We start from the raw sequence: 23,528 nt of genomic DNA, 5'->3' as shown, positions 1-23,528 counted from the left end.
CCTTAGGCTAGAATTTAGGAGCTGAGTTACTGCCAAGAAGCATGTTTCTCTACTCTCTCCTTAGCTTTTAAAGCAACAGAAGAAGCTGACAGAAACATGCCCCTATAAAAAGCAGAGTAGTTCAAAAATCATGAGACACAGTTTCAGAAATATTCTTTATAATTCTTAAAAAGACTGTCTTCCAAACACCAGCTTTGGCATATAAATTAAGGTAGTTCTCACATGAGAGCTCTTTGCCATTTTTTTGCAGAAACTAAACAACCACCTAAAAGAATTAAGAGCAATCTCTCAGACCCTTTAAACTAAGTTCATTATCAGCATCTTCAAGTCCTCTCCCTGATGGTGCCGCTCTCCATCTCAGCCAAGCAGAGTGCTAGTAGTGTAGCTGGGCTCCCAGGCCCCCTACATGTGCACGCCGTCGCCAGGTCACTGATCTCAGCTCCCAGGCGAGCTTTGCCTGGGTCCTTCCTACTTCCTCTATTCTCCTATTTTCACTTTGGCTCAATCCCTCCATCTAACACTGACCCAGACCTCTGCAGTGGCCAGGATCCTAGACCAGTTCCCTCCTCCATGCCTGCTTCTCTCGGCTCTACCATGGACAGCGCCACTGGGGTGCTTTTCAAATGCAAACCTGGGCTCCAGCTCTCTCCAACACAGTCCTCCCTCCTTACCTGGAGGAGCCACGCCCTCTCTAACCGAGCTCTCAGCTCCGTTAGCCTCTCGACACTCCATGCCACTTGTCACAACCCTGCATCTGCTCATGCCATCATCCCCTTTGCCCAGAATGCTCTCTCCCCTCCTTGTCACGTGCTTCCCTCAGGCACATCCTTGAAGGTTTTGCACGAGGCTCCCCAGGCTTGGGAAGTGGGCCCTGACACGGCCCTCCTCAGCGCGCCCACTGCCCTCCTCAGCACGCCCACTGCCCTGACCGCCCTGACTAGTTGCCTGCTTGGGGGTCCTGACTCTCCCATTAACCAACACCTTTCTGAGGTTACAGCCTGAAACTTACTCACCTGGCATATGGGGATTTAATAAAGGTTTACAGAAAGAATCAAGGAGAAATGCTAAAATCATTTACTTTAGGCCAACAGTATGTTTTGAAAGGATCAATTCAAAATGCCTGCCGTTCCATTATTCTGGCAGCATTTTATTTTTCTGTTCAGGACAGTTAGCCTGTGGCTGTTCAGAAGATGCTCTCCCGGAAGCTGAGAAAGATGCCCACCTGTGGAATTGCTCCCAAGAGCTCCTCCACGCTGCTGTGGCCGTAGGTCTTGGGCTGCAGAGTTTCTCCGACATACTTGGTATAGGCCATGGAAAACTCATGAAGGAAAATCTGCTGGTAGTGGTAGGTATGAAGTAAAGACCGCACGTTCTTCGCAAACAAATACAGACTTGTGAGCTTCACACATTCTTCCATCTTATCATTAGTGAAAACCTGGTTGAAAAGAAAAAGCAGCATTAGAAATGTTAGTGACTGGCCCTGCCCCCTGGAAAGCGAGGGCCTCCCACTGAGGGAAAAGGCCCAGAGTTGAAGACGAAGACAAAGAAGAAGAAAGCAACAAAGATGAGAAGATGAAGATGAAGAAGGAGACAAAGATGACGAAAAAGAAGGAGACGACAAAGATGAAGGAGACGACAAAGATGAAGAAGACAACAACAAAGAAGATGAAGACAAAGACGACGAAGACAAAAAAGATGAAGATGAAGAAGATAAAGACGACAAAGATGAAGACAAACAAGAAGACGAAGACAAAGAAGATGAAGATGACAACAAAGAAGATGAAGATGGCGATAAAGATGAAGATGACGAATTAGACAAAGACAAAGATGAAGAAGATGAAGATGACAAAAAAGACGAAGAAAGGAGGAGGAGGAGGAGGAAGGAGAAAGGAAGGAAAGAAGGAGGGAGGGAGAGAGGAAAGAAGGAAGGAGAGAAAGAAGAGAAGGAGGGATTTATTCAAGGATTTCCTCCAAGAGAAGGCTATAGCCTCCAGCAAACTTTAGTTCTATTTGCAAGTCGAAGGCTGCAGCGGTCTGAAGAGACAGTGTGTGAGTAGGGAAGAAATCGGGGGAGGCAAACTGTGTTGGCAAATCACTGTACACACAGTGGACACTGAGGCCATTAAACTGCACCTCCCAAACCAGTTTTCCAAGAAACACTGTGATAGAGGATGACACTAGCATTCTTTAAAAACACATCAAAAGCAACAAGAAACAAACAAAAAACTCTTGTGTATGCAGGGTAAGAAAGCAGATTTCTTTACCACAAACCTTTTCAGAGTGTTTAACATGCTCTGGAATCACCACGAAAAAGGATATTCCCAATCTTAGCTGGACAGGGAAAGTCCTTTGTCCTGAAACATGCATTAACACCTGTCCAGAAATGGTGTTCTTAGGATAGATATTAACAGAGTTTAGAAAATGTTGGATGTATATCCTTTCATTATTTAATGATCTGTCTGACAGATGATAATGGCATATCATTCTTCTTTTAAATTGCTGGAGCTCATTTGTAAATATCTTATTTAGGATCATTTTAAGGGACTATCTTAAGTTTTTGGTATTAAATTTATTTTGGCTTCGTAAAAATAAGTGGTAAGCTTTCCTTTTCTTTTTCAGCAGCCTAGAACAGTATTTTTTTTCTTGGGGATGGGTTCTTGCTGTGTTGCCCAGGCTGGCCTCAAACTCCTGGGCTCAAGTAATTCTCTAGCCTCAACCTCCTTATAGTAGCTGGGATTATAGATGTGTACCACCTTGCCCGGCCCCAGAATGGTTTTTTAAAAGGTAGATTTATCTGTTCTTTTAGGGTTGGTTAAAATTCAATTGTTATCTCACTTGGTCCTGATGCCTTTTTCACTGGTATATTTCAGTGATCTTTTATAGTCTCTTTTATGGTAATTGGTCTAATTTTTAACTTCTTGAGTGAATTTTGGTAACTTATTTTTTCCAGGATTTCATTTATTTACTCTAGGTTTTTATATCTGTTGCCCGAGAATTGCATGCAGTATTCTCTTAAGATTCTCCCAATCTTGGAGCGCCATTCTTGAAAGGCTGCCTGGGGGAATGGTTGGCCAACCTTCCTTCCTGCCCTCGCCTTACTCATCTCTTTCTTCAAGCCACCACATAAACCATCTCATTCAGAAAGATAAACAGTAGCAAAATCCATCCTGGAACGGGACAAACACACCCCAGAGTCAGGATCAGGAGACCAGGCTTTCATCCTGGAATGGGACAAACACACCCCAGTGCCAGGATGAGGAGACCAGGCTTTCACCGGCTTTTGCCACCCATTTAGGCAGGGCTGCTTCACTGCCCAAGGTCTCGGCGTGTTCAGCCATGAAATGGTCTCTCGGGTCCCTTCCAGCTCTACACACTCTAATCTAGACCAGCACGTAATCCAGAAATGCCCAATCGATAGTTTTCAATGATAGTTCTAAAGAGCCATTAACGTGCTTACCTCAACCAAGTACGGCAGGCTCTTCAGCAGTTCGGTCAAGGTCATGAATCCATATTCACAGGGGTTAAGGGGAGTGTTGTGGGTACTTTCGTAATGTCTCTTGAGCTCCTCAACAGAAAGATGGGTAGTTCCTTCCCAAGACATCAACAATACCAGCAACTGGGCAGTGAGAGATCGCAGAGACTTTCGGTTGATCAGCTGAATCTGTCTGCCAGATTCTATATCGGCAACCTGGGGAAAACAAGAATTCATACTTTTCAGAGCTCAAGAGAGGCACCCTAGCTAGGTTATACCCAACTCAGCTCACTTCATTTTGGTTAATGAGACCAACAGATGAAAAATCTCTAATTTTTTTCTCTTACACTGAAATAAAGCAAGTAGGTTTGTTTTTAGCTTCTTTGGGACACCAGACCAACACGGAAGCAGGAACTGTTCTCCCCCTGCTGGTCCATAACTGAAAACTCTCATCAAGGTAATAATGGGGGAGGAAATTGCATCATTCTCTTTATTTTTCATTCATTCTTTCCAAACCCCACTATAAGAAGGAGACAGACTGGCCAGCTGATGGCCAGTGGTCCAAGCTTGTGAAGGGTGGGTTGCTGTGCTCAAAGGTGGGTAGGGATGTGGAGGCTAGACTCTAAGCAACACTCACATGGCTTCTGTGCAGACCCGACTTGCCCATATGCGTCCCCAGGGCGGGCTGGGGAGGTGAGAGAGGGCCTACTCTGACTACAAGGCAAGCTGCATTTTTCTAGTCTGCTATTACTAACCACAAAGCTGGTATTTTCATCTGACTAGTACCTGTCCACTCCTCAATTATTTCAGATTCTCAAGGAGATAAAGGGTTTAAGTGGTTAAATGCACTGAGAGGGAAACCTTACAAAAAAGATAGAGATTGTCACTTGGGGACCAAACGCCATGTGAAGAAACACGCATCTGCTGACGGAGCCAGCAGGCCGTGGGTGGCGAGGGTGAGGCTGCGGCCTGAGCCTTTCCTGGCACAAAAACAGGCAGAGCTTTGGCACACGCGCGGCTCCGGCACTGCTCTCACAAACCAATGCTCGTCCTGACAGCTTGTCTGCCCCCTTTATCTGGTTTTCCTGCCAGGGCCAAAGGTCTCAGCAGGGCTGTCATCACAAGTTGGCACTCTTTGGACCGTGGATTCTGAGAGGCAGAGAAAGGTGGGTGGCACTTGAGGAGCCATCCCAAGACCAGGGCATCTTTATCTGGTTCTGACATGTGCCCAGAGCCAAGGCAGGAGGGAGGCTGGCAGGCTCGCACCCTACTTATCATTGTTATGGGACTCTATAGATTTCCTCCTCAGAAGCGGGTTTAATCAGCCAACTGATACGAGTCCAGGGGATCCCAGTCATCTTAGCTACCCAGACCCCCACCATCACTACAGCTGCTTAGGAAAGAAACCAAACCAGAGCCTGCTCCTCTGGTGCGACTTGGATCCATCCCTTGATTCTCAATCCCGGCTATGCATTAGAATCGCCTGGGGAGCTTTTAAAAACACCAATGCTCAGAGTGCGCTCGGACTAATTCTGTAAGAATCTGAGAGGTAGGGTTGGAGAAGCTCCCAGGAGAGCCAGTGGGCAGCCAGGGAGGCACCTCGGAGCCTCTCTCAGCTCTCCCCATTCTTGCTGCTCACAGCCCAGCTGCCCACCCATCACACTCACCCAGCAAAGCCCTAGGTCATGGCGTGGGGTCTTTCTATCCACCTGAGTCTACCCCTTTCATCATCCTGGGCAACTGAACACCCAGGGACCTGTCCCACACCACAGCCTTATAGCCTTTCAATGCCTTGCCTCTGTCATCTCCAACGACATCCTCTTGTGTTCAATTTCACTGCAGACACCTGTCTCTGGGTCACAGTGCAAACCTGTCATTACCCCATCCAACATAAATCATTCAAACCTCCTGAGCATCCCACTTGTAAAAGCAAGTCTGGAGCTGCTGTTGGGGTGGGAGTGCAGAAAGAGACTCTACCCGCTCAACTCCTCCCCTTCTCAAACTTCAGCAGCATCACTGCCTCCTATCTGCTCCCAATTCGCCAGCCCCCTCCCTTGCTTCACTCTCCTCTTTTGTCACGCTGGCACTGACATTCTTGTCAATATTTAAATTCGCTCATCCCATGCCTTTTCCTGACGCCCATCGGTAAACTCCCACCTTGAATCCAACCACCTGCTTTCCCTGAGCCGACGCCTGCACAGCCAAACCCCAACTGCTGCTCTCCCAGAGTCTATGGTGCCAACCTGCAGTGAGCTCTCGATACCCCTGCACCCCACGTGACATCCAGATCAAGCCATTCTCCACTCACCATGACAACTGTGGACCTTCTCCCCGCTCCTAAGTCCTGAGCCCTGCCTCTCCTCTCTCTCTCTCTAAGCAGAGCTCAGTCCCTCCCTCTAGCAGAAAACCACTCTTGGAAGAGGATTCCCTTCTATTCCTGATGACAAACATCAGACCTGCCCATGCCTGCCCCCAGCCTATTGCCCTGTATACTTCCTCCTTCCTCTGTGTGCTGGTTTCCCAGTCTCCCACACCTCAAGGCCCTCCTGTCTTAGCCGTTCTCGCCCTTGTATGTTCATCTTCTCTCTCTAGACAGATGCACATCAATGGCTTTCAGACATGCTCAAGTTTTTCCAGGTAGGAAAACCAACAGCCCAAATCCTCCCTTGCTCCCTCAGCCCCACAGCCTCTAGCTGCTGCCCCAGCCCTCCATCTTCACAAGCAGACAAACCAGGATGCTGTCCAGATGACCTGGGCCATTTTCTCACCTCTCCTCACTCCTCACCACACTCCAAGGTGGCTTCTGTCTACACAACCGACACTGCCACTGACCTGGCCACCAGCACCGACTCTCCCCACTGAGCTAAACCTGGAAACCAGGCAGTCCCTCTCTGACCCGTCCTCCTGCGATGCTGCTGGCCATTCCTCTGCCTTGGCTCCTGGTGTGCTTCCTGCTCTCTCACCTCCTCCTCCAACCAACCAGTACCTAAGGAGAGCTCTGAGCCAAGGTAAGAACTTCTTAGCTGCAGTCCAATACATTAAAAAACATAGTGGGGGCTGGGTGCAGTGGCTCATGCCTGTAATCCCAGCACTCTGGGAGGCTGAGATGGGCGGATTACCTGAGGCCAGGAGTTCGAGATCAGCCTGGCCAACACGGTGAAACCCTGTCTCTACTAAAAATACAAAAACTAGCTGGGCGTAGTGGCGGGCGCCTGTAATCCCAGCTACTCGGGAGGCTGAGGAAGAATCGCTTGAACCTGGGAGGCGGAGGTTGCAGTGAGCCAAGATCGCACCACTGCACTCTAGCCAGGGCCACAGAGCAAGACTCCATCTCCCAAAAAACCCCACAGTGGGGAGGAAAGAGAGAGTGAACCCATTCTGGCTGTTTACGGAATTAAATGACACAGAAATGTGTGCAGCTAGTAATGGGCCTGTAACTGAGGGTGCCATCCTTCATGTTTCCCTTTCCATTCCTTCCTCCTGGCAGACTTCTCCTGGTCCTGTAGGGGAGGAGGCTGAAAACTGGCAGCTGCTCTGCCTAGGACAGGAAGGGTCAGTGCAGTCCAGGACAGGACACAGGACGAGGTGCCCTCTCTACTACAGCTCTGACAGTGACAAAGGCCACTCTGCACCCGCGCTTGCTCCTAAGCCTACTCCTAAGTGGGTGAGAATGTGGAGGGAGAGGACACGGTGTGATTACGGGCTCCCAAGAACGTCACAGGCAAAACTCACACTGGAAGGAGTCGAGCTCAGGCCAGCAGTGCTGAGGCAGCTGCACCTCATGACCGAACCCTGGGGTGAAGAGTGACCTCATCAGTTCACAGAGGCGTTGCTTTGGCAAGGCCATTCAGAAACACACAAGAGGAAGACCAAAACTCTCAACTTCCAAACCAAGGCTTCTATTACCTAATAAGCACTAATGACACAAAACGAGTCGTAGGGCTGTGACAGTTAAGTAGTTCAAGGTGTAAATAAAGAAACGCTACAGCACATGCAAACGTCCTAATGAGAATTAGGTCACTATGAGTTTTATCCCATGAGGGGGAAAAAAAAAAAAAAAAAACCATTTACCTTCACGACATGGCAGAGTTTCTGAGTTAAAGCCGAAATGGAACTGACATCATAGTCTTGGAGACGAAATGTATAACCAAAAGTTTTAGCATATTCTGTAAGGAGGTCTGTCATCATAAGGCAGTTATCTTTTTGGGACCGAAGGAGTTTAACAAACTGGGCAGCTAGAGCTTTGAACCGCTCCACCTCTGTCAGAGTAAGGATCTTTTCTTCTCCACATTCCAATACCTTCGAAAACACACGAGGAGAGGAAAGGGAGAATAAACACATCGAGGTTGTTTACAGAATAGCAAAAAAAAGTATGCAACTAGAAATGAAAAAACAGGTCAGCGATACTGAATGGGTATAAAGTTTCAGTTCTGTAAGATGAAAAAGTTCAGAAGATTGCTTGCATAACAATGTGAATGTGCTGACCACTACTGGACAGGAGATATAAAGATAGTTATGAAGGTAAGTTCTGTGTTATGTGTATCGTGCCACAATAAAACAATTTTTAAAAAGCACTTCAGTAGTAAAAAAAAAAAAGAAAAATTAATAAAATCGACAACAGAAATTTGGTTTAACTTAGCAACAGCGTAACAGCTTAGCACTGATGTTACCTCATGTACTCAGCCCTACCTTCAACATGAAGGATATAAAAAGTATAAAAGTAATGAACAAATATTCAGTGTAAGAAATCAGCCAGGTGTGGTGGCTCACGCCTGTAATCCCAGCACTTTGGGAGGCTGAGACGGGCAGATCAACTGAGGTCAGGAGCTCAAGACCAGCCTGGCCAACATGGTGAATCCCCATCTCTACCAAAAATACAAAAATTAGCTGGGCGTGGTGGCGGGCACCTGTAATCCCCAGCTACTTGGGAGGCTGAGGCAAGTGAATTGCTTGAACCCGGAGGTGGAGGTTGCGGTGAGCCAAGATCGCGCCATTGCACTCCAGCCTGGGCGACAAGAAAGAAACTCCGTCTCAAAAAAAAAAAAAAAAGAAATCAACCTAATCTTTTTTTCAATAATCAACCTAATCTTTTTTTCAATAATTACCCCCAAAACAACAAGTTTGAATAATCCTTTATTGAAGGAAAAAGCCATATTTATCTAAAGACACTAATGAGTCAGTAATATGGCTTCTCTGATTGGAATAGCTTAGATTTTCATCCTCTTTCATAACTCCCTACTTCCCAGGAAAATAGATCTTGAACGTGAAAAAATATTTCCTATATGTTGTTCAGAAAAATACTTTATAAAATTAGAATTTCTTCACTCACTTGTAAAGTATCAGGTATGGCTTCAAAAAGTTCAAGTAGTTTGGTAAACCCATAGTATGCAAGTTTGCACTGCCGGCCAAAGTGGTGATGGTAAGAGGGGATAAATTTATTAAAGGGCATCCGGAAATGGGGTTGGTGACGCAGCAAATCAACGACATCCTTGGAGAACTGTTTTGTCCTTTCTATTTCATCCTGAGTGCGTTCTTTTAAAAAAACCAAAAAACATAGAATCAGTTTTTTTCTACCCATTTGTGTTCAACATCCACACTAGAGTAAATCCTTTTGGGAATTTATAAGCGATATCATCCTTGCCTTTCAAACACACACAACCTAAAACAAACACATATACTCTTTCCTCTTTGCAAGTGGTTCTCAAACATGTTCCAAGGCAGAATACCAGGAAGTTATGATATATTATATTATGAAATGCATATATATTCATCTTATAAGCTAGAAACAATGTCATCTTACAAGCTAGAAACAATTTTCTAGCCCCTGCCCCATATGTATTAACATGACACACACCCAGGTCCCCGTACTTAAGCAAGTACTCTAGAAATTATTCCTATGAAATCACACTTCTGAATATTCCCACTTTTTTTATTCATCTGATCTTCAGTTAAAACTTGCTAGCAGAAAAGAGAATCAGGCTTCAAAAGTTGAACAAAAATAAACAGGAGGGAAAGCTTAAGCTGAGATTGTTCCTACTAACTTTTAAGTGAGAACTGGCCCTGGAATTCTATGATTTCAGGGACATCAATGTTCTGCAGGAGCACAGTTTAAGAACCAGATAATAGAAGGAGGACACGACCATACAGTCACCCCTTGGTGTTCTCAAGGGATCGGTTCCAGGACCCTGCTTGGGTAATGAAATCCGCACCTACTCAAGTCTTGCTGTCTGCCCCCTGGAAAATGCAGACACGAAAAGTTGGCCCCCGGTATCCACGGGTTTCGCATCCCTCAAATACTGTACTTTCTACCCGTAACTGGACCTGTGCAGTTCTGACCTCAACTATTAAAATTTGAAAGGCAAAACAAAAAAAACATTCATTTGAGTTGTCTTCCCTTCTCAAGTGTGCACAGTAAATAAAGCAGCTCAGAGTTCAACAGAAGAGCAAAGTCAACAGGCACGGTGACAGATTCTCAACTGGATGACTAAGGCTCACGTAGCCACTGCCAGGCTGCAGAAGGCATTTGAGCAAAGTGCTGATGATGCCCCTTTTTCCCCTTAGAGTCAATTCTAAAAAGCCAGCCTGCTTTTGTTCTTGAGAACAGCTTCACCTACTTTGAAGAACACAGAATCCAAAGAGCAGCAGTTTTCACACTGTGCTTTCTGTGGAATCTTCAGGAAGCACGGACAGGGAGGGAAAACCACATCTTCCATGCCACGCTATGTTAAAATAACAGGAGGTAGACAATATCCTTCCAGCAAATGTAAGTCACATACCTCTTTTGGGGATACAAATCACCATTTCATTATCTTGTTGGGACAAGCAGATGGTTGTGTCTGGAATCTCTGATACGATGTCAATCAACTCACAAACACCATATTCAGTGACATCCCAGTCCTTTGAGAAACACCTAGGTTTTAACAACGGAAGTGGATACGGAATGAGTAGTATCATCAGTAAAAGAACTACAAGTTTTCCGGCTGGGCGCTGTGGCTCACGCCTGTAATCCCAGCACTTTGGGAGGCCGAGGCAGGCGGATCACGAGGTCAAGAGATCGTGACCATCCTGGCTAACATGGTGAAACCCCGTTTCTACTAAAAAATAGAAAAACTAAGCCGGGTGTGGTGGCGGGCGCCTGTAGTCCCAGCTACTCGGGAGGCTGAGGCAGGAGAATGGCGTAAACCCGGGAGGTGGGCTTGCAGTGAGCCAAGATCGTGCCACTGGGCGACAGAGCGAGACTCCGTCTCAAAAAAAAAAAAAAAAAAAAAAAACTACAAGTTTTCCAAAAGAATGCTTAATAGAAATACTAGATAACTATTTAGAGTTTGGCAGAAGATAAAATGTCTTAAAATATTTGCTTTCATTTCTGTTCTTGTCATCAACTCACCAGTGATAAGCCTGTGAGAATTCTCTCACAATGACCTGTTTGCTGGCCTGGGATTTGAGAAGTTTTAGTAAATCCTGAGTAAAGCGCTTCACCTGGGCCCTGTGGGTAAGGGTCAGCAGACGTTTGGAGCCCATTCCAAGAATCTGCAAAGCAAATGGTTTATTTATACACATAAGACCTCAGCAGACAGCGACTTCCTTGCTGCTGGCTCACCCTCTCGTTACTAGCCTCAGAGAATGACTCCCTTTATGTAGAATGTGTGCAATTTGAAACACACGTCGATCAACAAAATGTAGTTGGTCAAAAGGAACAAACGTCCAACCTTCTGAAACTCTTGTTTTTGGCCTGGCACACCTTCTCCCAAACAGTCGTTGAGTATAGAAATGAAAAGTGTAATCTTTTGAAAAGAAAAGTCGTGAGTACAGAAATGAAAACTGTATTGCTTGTCCAGACAAATTGGTCTGCAAGTTTTTCAAGCGGTTTTTAGTGAGTGGGAAGCTGTTGTAACACTGAGTTAACTGGTAAAAGTCTTCACAGGATCCAGTGCTACACTCTAGCCCAGTAACTAATCTCCAACTAGTTACATTCAGAAGAAAGGTTAAGCCCTTGACTCTCACATAGGCAACAAAATAAAAGTATGTGGCTATTCATGGGAGGTTCCTTGTAATCATGAACAGTTCTGGAGAAAGCTGTGTTGGGATGAAGAAGGTCTACAGAGCTTAGAGGGAAAATACTCCTCAGTTCCCCAAGGAGTTCCTCTAAAACTGGAAACTAGCAGCGTTCTGAAAAATTGAGAAGCCACCTTTGTGTGTTATTCCTTCCCTCTGAAGAAAGCTTTTAGTGGATGTTCTGCCCAGAACTGACTTCTTAGGAATTAAACTATTACTGTTTCTTTGATGGAGGCAGCCAAAGCCATGGAGGAACATTCCTGCCTATAAACAAGTAATCCCGTGACACGCCTTACCTGCAATACATGAGGCACTGCTTCTAATAACTCAATCAGCTTGGAGTATCCGTAGTCTGACACTCGGCACTGCTTTGCAAAATGATGGTGATAGGATGGGATGAAATGACTGATGGGTATGACACAAGATGGCTGGCTTTTCAGCAAGTCAATCACTTCTCTACTGAACTGGATCAGCTGGGGGTTACCTACAGGACTCTTCGAACGCAGAAGCCAAGGATCTAGAAGAAAAAGAACATGTATAAGACAGAAAGCACAGATTTCACCAGCTGAAAGGAGGGAAAATGGCCCTGCAGTCCCTGGCTTGAGTTCGATCATGGGGAAGCAGACGAAACCAAATACAGTAGCTGCTTTATGTCTCAGTTTCTATATTCAGGTCTCATAGTCCAATAACTAGCTAACTAACTTACTCATGGGCTGTCAAATGCTGACCCACTAATCCTCAAAGTTAAGTGGCCAAGGTAAAGCAGAGTCTACTATAGTGTTATTTATAGTAGAAGTTAAAGTACACAAGAAGCTCCCAGTTTAGAAACTAGTTATATTTCCAAGATCCATCTGAAACTTGGTCATGTGGAATGTACTTTCCCACAAAGTTATAAATGGTTATCAGGTAGGTGGCCCAGAAGAGCAAAATTAATCCATAGTGGAGCTGAAAATGTTACCCAGAAAACCACAGAAAGTGATAATGTTGTAAAATTAGCATGACATAAAAGGGTGTAAGAAACAGGTTTTTGCACCATCTAGACTGCTTAAACCTATTAAAAAGGTATAAGTAATCAGATGGAAATCTTTATAGAAAGGTGGAGAGGCTTGCTCGGCGCGGCGGCCCACGCCTGTAACTCCAGCACTTTGGGAGGCTGGGGCGGGTGGATCACGAGGTCAGTAGATCGAGACCATCCTGGCTAACAAGGTGAAACCCCGTCTCTACTAAACATACAAAAATAAATACAAAAAAATTAGCCGGGCATGGTGGCAAGTGCCTGTAGTCCCAGCTACTCAGGAGGCTGAGGAAGGAGAATGGCATGAACCCGGGAGGTGGAGCTTGCAATGAGCTGAGATTGCACCACTGCACTCCAGCCTGGGCCACAGAGCGAGATTCCGTCTCAATAACTAAAATAACATAAAAAATAAATAAAATAAAATAAAATAAAATAAATAAAATAAAATAAAATAAAAAGTGGAGGCTTGTGGGCTCATGGCTTAGGAGAAAGGAGGAGTGGCATAATCTATGGCCCCTGAAAAGTCTAAGACAGAGGGAAAAGAAAGGAGGTGTCCCGTGAGAAACCTGAGTACGGACATTCCTAAGAGCAGGCTGACTCAGAGAGAATTCCTTGGTTATCCTCACCTTTTTTCCTGTAGGGTAAGGGAGGTGGGAGAAGCAAAAGAAGTGTTGGGGACAAAGAGAAGGAAGTTATGTGTGTATATACAGGAAGGCAACAATGTAAAGTGTCGTTCACAGGCAGCAGCCTTGGACATCTGCAACTCAGGACATGCCCGTAACTCAGACACTCACCCAAGTCTAGGTCAAGATACCTTGGTCTTCTACATTTAAATTTATTTTCACATTTATCAAAGTCCAAAACGTGGACCAAAATGACTTTCAAAGGTAAATCTGCATTAAGTGGTATTTCCTTCAAATACCTGAAAGTATTTTTTTTTTTAAAGACAGAGTTTCGGCTAGGCGCGGTGGCTCATGCCTGTAATCCCAGCACTTTCGGAGGCCAAGGCGGGCAGATCACGAGGTCAGGAGATCGAGACCATCCTGGCTAACACAGTGAAACCCTGTCTCTACTAAAAATACAAAAAAATTAGCTGGGCATGGTGGCGGGTGCCTGTAGTCCCAGCTACTCGGGAGGCTGAGGCAGGAGAATGGCATGAACTGAGGAGGCGCAGCTTGCAGTGAGCTGAGATCCCGCCACTGCACTCCAGCCTGGGTGACAGAGGGTGACTCCGTCTCAAAAAAAAAAAAAAAAAAAAAAAAAAAAGGCTGGGCGCGGTGGCTCACGCCTGTAATCCTAGCACTTTGGGAGGCTGAGGCGGGCAGATCATGAGGTCAGGAGATCGAGACCATCCTGGCTAACAAGGTGAAACCCGTCTCTACTAAAAATACAGAAAAAAAAAAATTAGCTGGGCGTGGCGGCGGGCGCCTGTAGTCCCAGCTCCTCGGGAGACTGAGGCAGGGGAATGGCGTGAACCCGAGAGGCGGAGCTTGCAGTGAGCCAAGATCGCACCACTGCACTCCAGCCTGGGCAACAGAGCAAGACTCTGTCTCAAAAAAACAGACAGAGCTTCACTCTTTGTCACCCAGGTTGGAGTGCAATGGCTCGATCTTAGCTCACCACAACCTCCACCTCCTGGATTCAAGCAATTCTCTTGCCTCAGCCTCCCGAGTAGCTGGGATTACAGGTGCCCACCATCACACCTGATTAATTTTTGCATTTTTAGTAGAGATGGGTTTTCACCATGTTGGCCAGCCTGGTCTCGAACTCCTGACCTCAGGTGATTTGCCCGCCTCAGCTTCCCAGAGTGCTGGGAATTACAGGTGTGAGACAACAGGCCCAGCCCCTGAAACTATTTTTAAAAGGTCAGTCAACTGGCAAGCCAAAAGCTTCACAAAATTAGGTAGCTAAAAGATTCTGTAAATGTGAAATTTGAGTTTCAAGTTTTTTACATAGCTTATGTTGGTACTTTCAAACTGGCCAGGTGTGGTGGCTCATGCCTGTAATCCCAGCATTTTGGGAGGCCGTGGTGGGACGACATCTTCAGCTCAGGAGTTCGAGACCAGCCTGGACAACACAGCAAGGCCCTATCTAAAAAACAAAGTCTAGGCCGGTGCGGTGGCTCATGCCTGTAATTCCAGCACTTTGGGAGGCGGAGGCAAGGGGATCATGAGGTCAAGAGATCAAGACCATCCTGGCCAACATGGTGAAACCCTGTCTCTACTAAAAATACAAAAAATTAGCTGGGCGTGGTGGCAGGTGCCTGTAGTCCCAGCTACTCGGGAGGCTGAGGCAGGAGAATCACTTGAACTCGGGAGGCAGAGGTTGCAGTGAGCCGAGATTGCACCACTGCACCAGCTAGGCGACAGAGCAAGACTCCGTCTCAAAAAAAATAAATAAAAAATAAAACAAAGTCTAGTTCTGCCAATCCCTCAAGCATTTTAGGAGTTTTCAAAAGATCAAAGGACACATCCATTGTGTTTTCACACTTGGCAAATTGTGCTGCTGTTTAAAATAAAAGCCAATAGCCTCCTCTGGTCTCACAGTGGACAGGTGGTAGCTCCAGGACAAAATACCTGACACCTACCAGTGTTGGGAGGCGGGGGCTTGTTGTGAATCCATTTAACCACTTTGATGCCATTCTGAGCAGTGGCAATGTTTACACCTGGAACACAGGTAATGAAGTGTTCTAAAGGAACACCTCCTTGGTTTTCTTGCACTACTTCTAGATCGCCAAACTCTGCAGTGTAACAATCTGGAAAGCTGAAATAGGAAAAAACAACAAAAAAAGGAAAGGTTAAATTAAAATAACAGAAAAGGAGGCGCTTGCTAAACAGAAGGCTTTGGTTTAATGTATGTGTTAATCATTTGTGTGAATGCCCACCACCAGCTTTGAAGGTTAAAATTAAGGACCCAGGGAAGCAAGCATTGAGGCACTGGCTTCTCTGATGCATTGTGACGGCATTTTCTGGGTAGTTTTCCAGGAGGGGGATTAAAAATAGGGCAACTGGGCTCCAAGTCAGTTACGCGTCTGCTTCCACATCAGCAGGGGCATGCAGGCCACTGAGTCCTGTGTTGGCCTTTGTATTAAGTCTACTGTTGTGGTTCATGGAGTGGTTAAATGAACTTCTGAGGAATACTTTTCTCTCACAAATCTTGAAATGTATGCATATTTGAAGCTGTGTACTCTCAACACTTGTGGAGATTTCGACTGCAGCACTTATGATACATCTCCCCGCTGTGGGAAGAATCTGCCCTCTTCACGTTTACGTTTCTAAAATGTAGCACAAACACACATTTTCTTGTTGAAGTACTGAGTGAATGGATCCCATTTCAGATAAACAGTCACGTGCTGCTTCATGATGGGGATATGTACTAAATAATGTGTTGCTGGGTGATTCTGTCACCTGAGAACATCATCAGGTGCACTTATGCAAACCTAGATGCTGTGGCCCACTGCACACCTAGGCTGGTGCAGCCCATGGTTCCTGAGCTACACATCTGGACAGCCTGTTACTGTACCGCACACTGTGGGCAACTATAACACAATGGTATTTGTGTATCTAATCATCGAAAGGTCTAGTGAAAATATATGATTATAATCTTATGGGACCACTGTCCTACGTATACAGTCCATGGTTGGCCAAAATTTCGTTATGTGGTGCGTGACTGTACTTTGACTGAAGGCTAAACACATGAGGATGAAGCATTGTATGGTACTTATTTGTAAAGAGGTGTGGGCAGAAAGGGCAGGCTTCCTATAAAAAGGAGAACTAGGGCATTATATCGACAAAGGTTTTGAGATGGTTCACCTCAATAAAGGCACGGTGCCCTCGTGGGTCTGGAGAAGACTGTGAACCTGGGGCGCAAATGTCTTCAAAGAAAGAATCACAAAAGGAATCTTGTAAGAGTCTGGATCAAATTCATGTTCGCTGAAGAAAAGAGAACACAATTGGAAGCTGACATTCCGCAGGGGTCTAAGATGTTCACAAGGTCATCCTAACATGTTCCACAATCTTATAGAAAAGAATTATTTCTAAAGGAAAACGAACGGCATACCTGAAATCCTTATTGGAACAGTGCTGTCTGCAGACAGGCTCGTGATATTCTAACTCTTCAAATATAATTGGGCTGCAATTCGTGGAGGAGCCTTCGTGTGACTGGGAAGACCCCAAGGGGCTCTGGCGGGCCTGACTGCTGGGTAGGAGACACACCAGCCGTCCGTTTCCTTGTTCACGGATTGCGACCGTGTCTGTTAATTTATATAGATCTGACACATTCAACTTGTGTCCAAACCTAAAAGCAAGAGAAGAGAGACGCTGACTTAGAAGGTTTTTCTTTGATTATACAGAAACACTCATCCGTTTAAATAAAGAACAATAACCAAGAATGGTTCCTCCAACTCTTCAAAGGTAAAACTGGAATAATTCTACTACAAATTCATTCACTAGCAAACCAGTGATGCTTGGTACTCCTGAGTCGTCTCTGGCTCCGTCCATGACAATGCTCACATCATTTGGAAGCCACCCCCAGCCCCTGCCCAGTTTCTTTAAGTGACCTCACCAAATTCTTTTGAGTTGGAAACCTCTCTCGATGCAGCTCCCCTCACTTCCAATGCTCTGTATTACTTCTCACCATCCCCATTCTCCCCTCTCAGAAGTATACGTGCTTTCCGTGACCCTCTCACCTCAACTGCATGACCCACACACCCTCTGACACTGGACTCCCCAGTTCTCCTCCTGACCTGTATCTTTCCTACTTGGAACTTAAAGGCACTGGCCCTGGAGGCTGGCAGATTTGAGTTCACATCCTGACTCCACTTCAACCTGTGTGACCTTAGTCAAGTTCCACGACCAATCAGGGCCTCACTTTTTCCATCTGTAAAATGGGGTGATGATAGCGCCTATCTCACAGGGTCGATGTGAGGATTAAGTGTGGTTAGGCCTGGACAGAACTTGGCTCATAGTAAGTGCTCAGTAAGTGTTCCCTGGTCTTCTCACTGCCTGACCAGTGGTTTCTTCCCAGTGTCCTACATATGCTCAGATTCCCATCTACCAAACCAGCCCCTGGTCCTCTTCCACCTCCTGGAGAGACACACTCTCCCTTGTACTCTCATTCTCAGTCTCGTACTCTCCCCTGTCCCTGTAATGGAAACATCCAGCTGCTCAGGAGCTGCTTCTGCTGTGTTACCCCCAAGTCTCTCAGCCCCTTCCCTCCTGGCTTTTAGCCACAGGACTCTGTAGTGATGACTCAAAAGTTATCAGCGGCCTCTGCCTCATCCCCATACCTCATGCGTTTCCTCATGGCCTTGGATCCCCCCATTCCTGATGTGCTCTCTTGGCACACATCCTGGGTGCTCGCCCACATCCCTGGCCCTGGTGGCATTCCCTCCATTCCTGCCCTCTATTTCTCCTTCCACCTCCCAACCTTATCTGCTCTCTAGTCTGTCCCAATCATCTTAAAGGCAAATGACTGCCGTATCTCCAGAGCCTACTTCTCTCCCAAAGCAGCCCCTCAATGTGCAGAAGATTATGTGACCTCTCCACCCAGCTACTCCAACAGCCCCTAAAACCTGAATGTCCAAAACCAAGACCAAAAACTTGCTGTACCTCCTTGCCATGCTTTATTTCCCTATTTCCAGTTTAACTGTGCAACCATCATCCCAGTCATGCAAGGCAAAACACTCAGAATCAAAATGACCTCTCCTTTTTACCTTGCTTGCTACATAAAACTAGTTACTCTGGCTGGACGTGGTGGCCCGTGCCTGGAATTCCAGCACTTTGGGAGGCCGAGGAGGGAGAATCGCTTGAGGCTAGGAGTTCAAGACCACCCTAGGCAACATAGCAAAACCCCCTCACTACAAAAGTAAAACAGTATTAACTGGGCAGGATGGCGGATGCCTGTGGTCCCAGCTACTCAAAAGGCTGAGATGGGAGGATCATCTGAGTCCAGGAGTCTGAGGCTGCAGTGAGCTAGGGTCATGCCCCTGCACTACAGCCTGGGTGACAGAGTGAGACCCTGTCTCAATAAAAATTTTTTTTAATAAAAAAAATTAGTTACCCACTCTAGTTTCAATGACATTTGACATTTTGACATTTCTGTAACATCAAGTTCTGTCCCAACATTATCTGCTCTGAATTTGGACTGATGTAGCTACTTTCCCTCTCTGCCTCCTTCTCTCCCATTCCTGCCCTCTCAGACACCACTGCTACGAGAAGAGTCTTCCTGCAGCATGATTCCCATCACCACACCTTTCCCCTCCCCTCCTTCCTCCAGCACTTCAGTGGCTCCCTATTACCTGTGGGATAATGGCCAAGTTCCTTGTTCTTCCCCTCCTCTGTGTTCTCAAAGCCTTTTCTCCTCCTTTCCAATCAGTTTTCTTCACTGCCCGTAAGGATTCATGAGCATTTTCTCTTCCCGCTAGACATAAGCTCCTCAAGGACAAGACCTAAGTCTTGCCCAGTTCTGCCTTCTCTGCAGTGCCTTGGTCTTGCACTCACTAGTCCCTGCTAAGCATCTACTATGGGCTGGGTGCTTAGGATACAGTATTAGGGCAGAGCCAGTCCCTGCTGTCCTGGAGCTTATAGCACTATAAGCACTATAAGTCTAGTGCTTAAAAATGTTCATCCAATAAATACTAAAACTTGGCCAGGCGCAGTGGCTCACACCTGTAATCCTAGCACTTTGGGAGGCTGAAGTGGGCAGATCACTTGAGGTCAGGAGTTTAAGACCAGCCTGGCTAACATGGCGAAACCCTGTCTCTACTAAAAATACAAAAACTTAGCAAGGCTTGGTGGCACATGCCTGTAGTCCCAGCTACCTGGGAGGCTGAGGCATGAGAATCACCTGAACTTGGGAGGCAGAGGTTGCAGTGAGCTGAGATTGTGCCACTGCACTCTAGCCTCGGCAAAAGAGCGAGACTCTGTCTCCAAAAAAATTTAAAAAAAACAAAACTAAAACTAAAACTAGTCAATTAGGGGAAAAATAAGCACAGCACTGAGGACCAAAGGTCTAACTTTGTTAAAAATAAAAGACGTTTTAAGACTGTCTGCTAAACATTCATTGACATGTAAATCTGAATGCCAGTGTCTCTGTCTCCTCTCCTCTACCAGGCTGAAGTTCCTCAAGAGTCATTACCATGGTTTTGTGCATGTAAGTCACCAATCAGTACTGACTGGATAAAGAAAAAATATACCTAACTTACTTTTTTTCATAGATATCTGTAAATTTAAACAGAGGCAGGCAACAGGCAGGGGCGTCCTGAAGAACAGACATTGTTTCTGCACTGTAAGACAGACGTTTGATTAGGGAACAGACCATTTCCTCCATATTAGAAGTTGTATAAACAGAGTTCGTAAAATTAACCCAGTGCATATGCAAAATAAATTGACCGATTTCTGGTACGTCAGAATGTATTTTCCAGGAAAATTTAAAGAAAGGATTTTAGGGACAAGGCAATGAAAGAAGATTACGTTACACACTAGAATTAGTATCAATCACAGGGTTTTCCACACCAGTGGAGCAGAAAAGCATGATTAATTCAGAGCAAAAGGGAGAAGAGCTTAAATATCTCCTGCCACACTGCAGTTTGTTAGATATATGTGATTGGCGTTCCCATAGATAAGGATACACAACTGAATACAACATAATCTCAACTACGGTTTTAAAAAACCAAGAGGCACCAAAAAACGCTCAAAGGGAAAAAACCCAAACAAAACAAAAAGAAAATGCCAAACTGTTAAGTGCAATTGGCTTTGGGCCATAGGACTGTGGATGGTTTTTTCCCCTGCTTCTTTTATGTTTCTAAATTTTCCAAATTTTCTTCAATAAGCATCATTTTTATTCTAAGAACAACAACAACAAAAAAAAACCGTAACTCGTAATTTAAGTAACAGTGAAGTACAAGTTAGAAAAAAGATCTCTGATCATCCAAGGAAACATTCAGGAGTTGCCAGTCTCCCCAAAACAGGGAGACCCAAAGAAGTATCACATCTTACTATGAATAAAACCATCACCAGATGCTTGAGATTGATATAGTCTTAAGGTAGACTTATGGGGCTGAATATCTATTTGACACTAAGGATATATCTGCAAATGGAGAGCTTGGAGATTTGTAGATCTAGTCTTTACACACAAATCTACCTTCTACCTAAGATCTCAAGGTAATACTTTAGACTTTTCAGGCTTATAAACTTTTATTGTAGGGGTCTACTATTTTTAGAACCTGTTTGAACATGTTGTGTATTATTTTACTCCCGAGTGCCTGTCAAGTTTAAGCTGTATTCCACCTTTGATAAATGACTTAGACAAGAGTCAAATGGCTTCTTCCTAACTGTATCAATCTAGAATAAGCATTATTCCACATGCAATCATCACAAGGGGGGTGGGAATGTGATCGAATCTATTTTTATTATTTCTAAAATTGTTTCTGGGTCAAATGTTATTTCCTGAAATAAACAGCTTGCTTGTTTCTTACCTCAGTAAAGAGAGTGATTTGCTGGCAGCCCCAGTGGCAAGTGAGACCAGGATCTTTTTGCTGCCAATTTTGTATCTGTGGAGGCTATTCACTGCACCGATTGCATCTTGTAAGTTTTCCATTTGCACAACAGCCTTGAGCTGATAATCTGTATGGGGGCTGAGCTCAACACTCTTCACCTACAACAGGAAAAGGGAAAACTGAACGCTATGTCCGCCCAGAACCCTGTCGCCTTAAAACTGAAGGTGAACCATGAAAGAACACATTTGTCGACTGCAGTGCTTCCATGAAGGAGCATGTCTGAACTCTGCTCTTTTGCTGACCAGGACATAAGTAAGTGAGGACGGGGTGACCTTCAGAGATGTGACACTGGCCCGGCCTGCCTGTGTGCTCTGGCACACACAAGTTTCCAAGGCAGGCTCAGAGGCCAACATATGGGAAAAGTCTTTGGGGTCTTTTCTAGACTCTACAGAACCCAGGGCATGGCCATTTTTAAGAATCTACTAAAAAGGTGCATTTTTAGCAAAAAATGAGTCAAATATGATAAGGCATAAACAAGACCAGCCAACATTATTTTGGAATCCTACCTGTATTTCAGCAGGAAGAGCTAACTAAAATCCATCAATGTTTTACTTATCAAATTGCCTTTTTTTTTTTTTTCTGAGATGGAGTCTCACTCTGTCTCCCAGGCCAGAGAGCAGTGGCGCGATCTCAGCTTACTGCAACCTCTGCCTCCCGTGTTTAAGCGATTCTCCTGCCTTAGCCTCCTAAATAGCTGGGACTACAGGCGTGCACCACCACACCCGGCTAATTTTTTTTTTTTTTTTTTTTTTTTTAGTAGAGACAGGGTTTCACTCGCCAGGCTGGTCTCAAACTCCTGACCTCAGGTGATCTGGCCGCCTTGGCCTCCCAAAGTGCTGGGATTACAGGCATGAGCTGCCATGCCTGGCCACAAATTGCCATTTCAATTTCTGCCTAAGACAAGAGCTTTTCACTGCTAGGTGTCTTGCTCTCTGGGGCTATATTGTAAAAACTGGATTTATAGCACCACCCTGAGCAGACCAAAGGGAAAAGGAAGGAGTTCAAACTTGTTCAGTCACACTTCTATCCTGGCTGTGGTTATGTATATCAAATTAGGTCCTCTTGACTAGAGACTCCATCAAAGAGTATAACTAAAGCAAGCACAATAGGGAAAAAGTTACCTTGCCATGCCTGGCAAATGCTTCCTGTAGGAGCTGCTGCAGCTCCTTCCGGGATAATCTGTAGTCTATGTTGCTGACTTGGACATCAGCACCATTTGCAAATGGGTCTGGGCAGTCGGCTTCGCTGCTCGAATTTGCAATGTTGAAAGCAAGCGGGGATGCTCTGTTTAAAAGGTTTGGAGACATACTCCTGCTTAAAACACATATATTGACATTATTTTAAAAAACTGTTCTGTATATTTAGATTTTATCATTTAGGCTTTGTTTGAAACTATATACAGAAGCAGCTTTCCCACAATACAACCACACCAAACATTTGGTTTTCAAATGTGTTTTTAATCTTTTTTTTTTGAGACAGAGTCTCGCTCTGTCACCCAGGCTGGAGTGCAATGGCACGATCTCGGCTTACTGAAACCTCCACCTCCTGGGTTGAAGCAATTCTCCTGTCTCAGCCTCCCCAGTAGCTGAGACTACAGGCATGCACCACTACACCCAGCTAATTTTTTGTATTTTTGGTAGAGATAGGGTTTCACCACGTTGGCCAGGCTGGTCTTAAACTCCTGACCTCAAGTGATCCACCTGCCTCAGCCTCCCAAAGGGCTGGGATTACAGGCATGAACCACTGTGCCCAGCTGTGTTTTTAATCTTAAATACACACTGATTTCAGACATTGTCAAAAGTACTATCTACTGACCCCTAATTACCGCCAACCAATTAATATCATATATTCTTCCTTTGGGTTAAAGCTAAAGGCAGGAATTAGAGGCAGTCCTGATGAATTAACCTTCTGCTTTGTGCATTATCCTTAGGAAATCAGCCTGTGATACCAATTTAAGGCGTTTAACCTCCTCTATGTCTCTGAAAGAGTTAAACGTTCTTGCTCACGTTACAGTTCTTTCTGCACATAAGGAAAACTTTTATGTGGCTTTTTAAATGTAATTTTATATCCATAGTCACTTTCTTTTTTTTTTTTTTTTTTTTGAGACGGAGTCTCGCTCTGTCACCCAGGCTGGAGTGCAGTCGTGCGATCTCAGCTCACTGCAACCTCCACCTCCCACGTTCATGCCATTCTCCTGCCTCAGCCTCAGCCTCCCGAGTAACTGGGACTATAGGCACTCACTACCACGCCCGGCTAATTTTTTGTATTTTTAGTACAGATGGGATTTCACCGTGTTAGCCAGGATAGTCTTGATCTCCTAACCTCATGATCCGCCCGCCTCAGCCTCCCAAAGTGCTGGGATTACAGGCGTGAGCCACCACGCCCAGCTGATCCATAGTCACTTTCTACAGTGATTTGCCACCACCAAC

General features: G+C 45.3%; 1 protein-coding gene across 12 annotated transcripts in view; it reads right to left on the bottom strand.

The window, feature by feature from the left end:
- Positions 1-23,528, bottom strand: part of MARF1 (meiosis regulator and mRNA stability factor 1) — a 48,828-nt gene that overhangs the window by 6,374 nt on the left and 18,926 nt on the right. For 5 of the 12 annotated variants that reach the window (XM_024241453.3, XM_024241455.3, XM_024241457.3 and 2 more), the window contains 13 exons: positions 22,221-22,413; positions 21,019-21,197; positions 19,747-19,827; positions 16,602-16,838; positions 16,355-16,474; positions 15,130-15,305; positions 11,824-12,044; positions 10,860-11,002; positions 10,249-10,382; positions 8,802-9,004; positions 7,544-7,771; positions 3,458-3,688; positions 1,223-1,435 (listed from right to left, as the gene is read on the bottom strand). In XM_024241453.3, the coding sequence (XP_024097221.1) occupies positions 1,223-1,435; positions 3,458-3,688; positions 7,544-7,771; positions 8,802-9,004; positions 10,249-10,382; positions 10,860-11,002; positions 11,824-12,044; positions 15,130-15,305; positions 16,355-16,474; positions 16,602-16,838; positions 19,747-19,827; positions 21,019-21,197; positions 22,221-22,413 (2,359 nt within the window). The remainder of the gene's footprint in view (positions 1-1,222; positions 1,436-3,457; positions 3,689-7,543; positions 7,772-8,801; positions 9,005-10,248; positions 10,383-10,859; positions 11,003-11,823; positions 12,045-15,129; positions 15,306-16,354; positions 16,475-16,601; positions 16,839-19,746; positions 19,828-21,018; positions 21,198-22,220; positions 22,414-23,528) is intronic. The other 7 variants (XM_063717615.1, XM_024241456.3, XM_063717612.1 and 4 more) reach the window with 2 other exon arrangements.

The sequence above is a fragment of the Pongo abelii genome, chromosome 18 (genome assembly GCF_028885655.2).
Source record: "Pongo abelii isolate AG06213 chromosome 18, NHGRI_mPonAbe1-v2.0_pri, whole genome shotgun sequence".
NCBI classification, from domain to species: domain Eukaryota; kingdom Metazoa; phylum Chordata; class Mammalia; order Primates; family Hominidae; genus Pongo; species Pongo abelii.
Note: the sequence above shows the minus strand (reverse complement) of the source record. Positions and strands in the feature narration are given on the sequence as shown.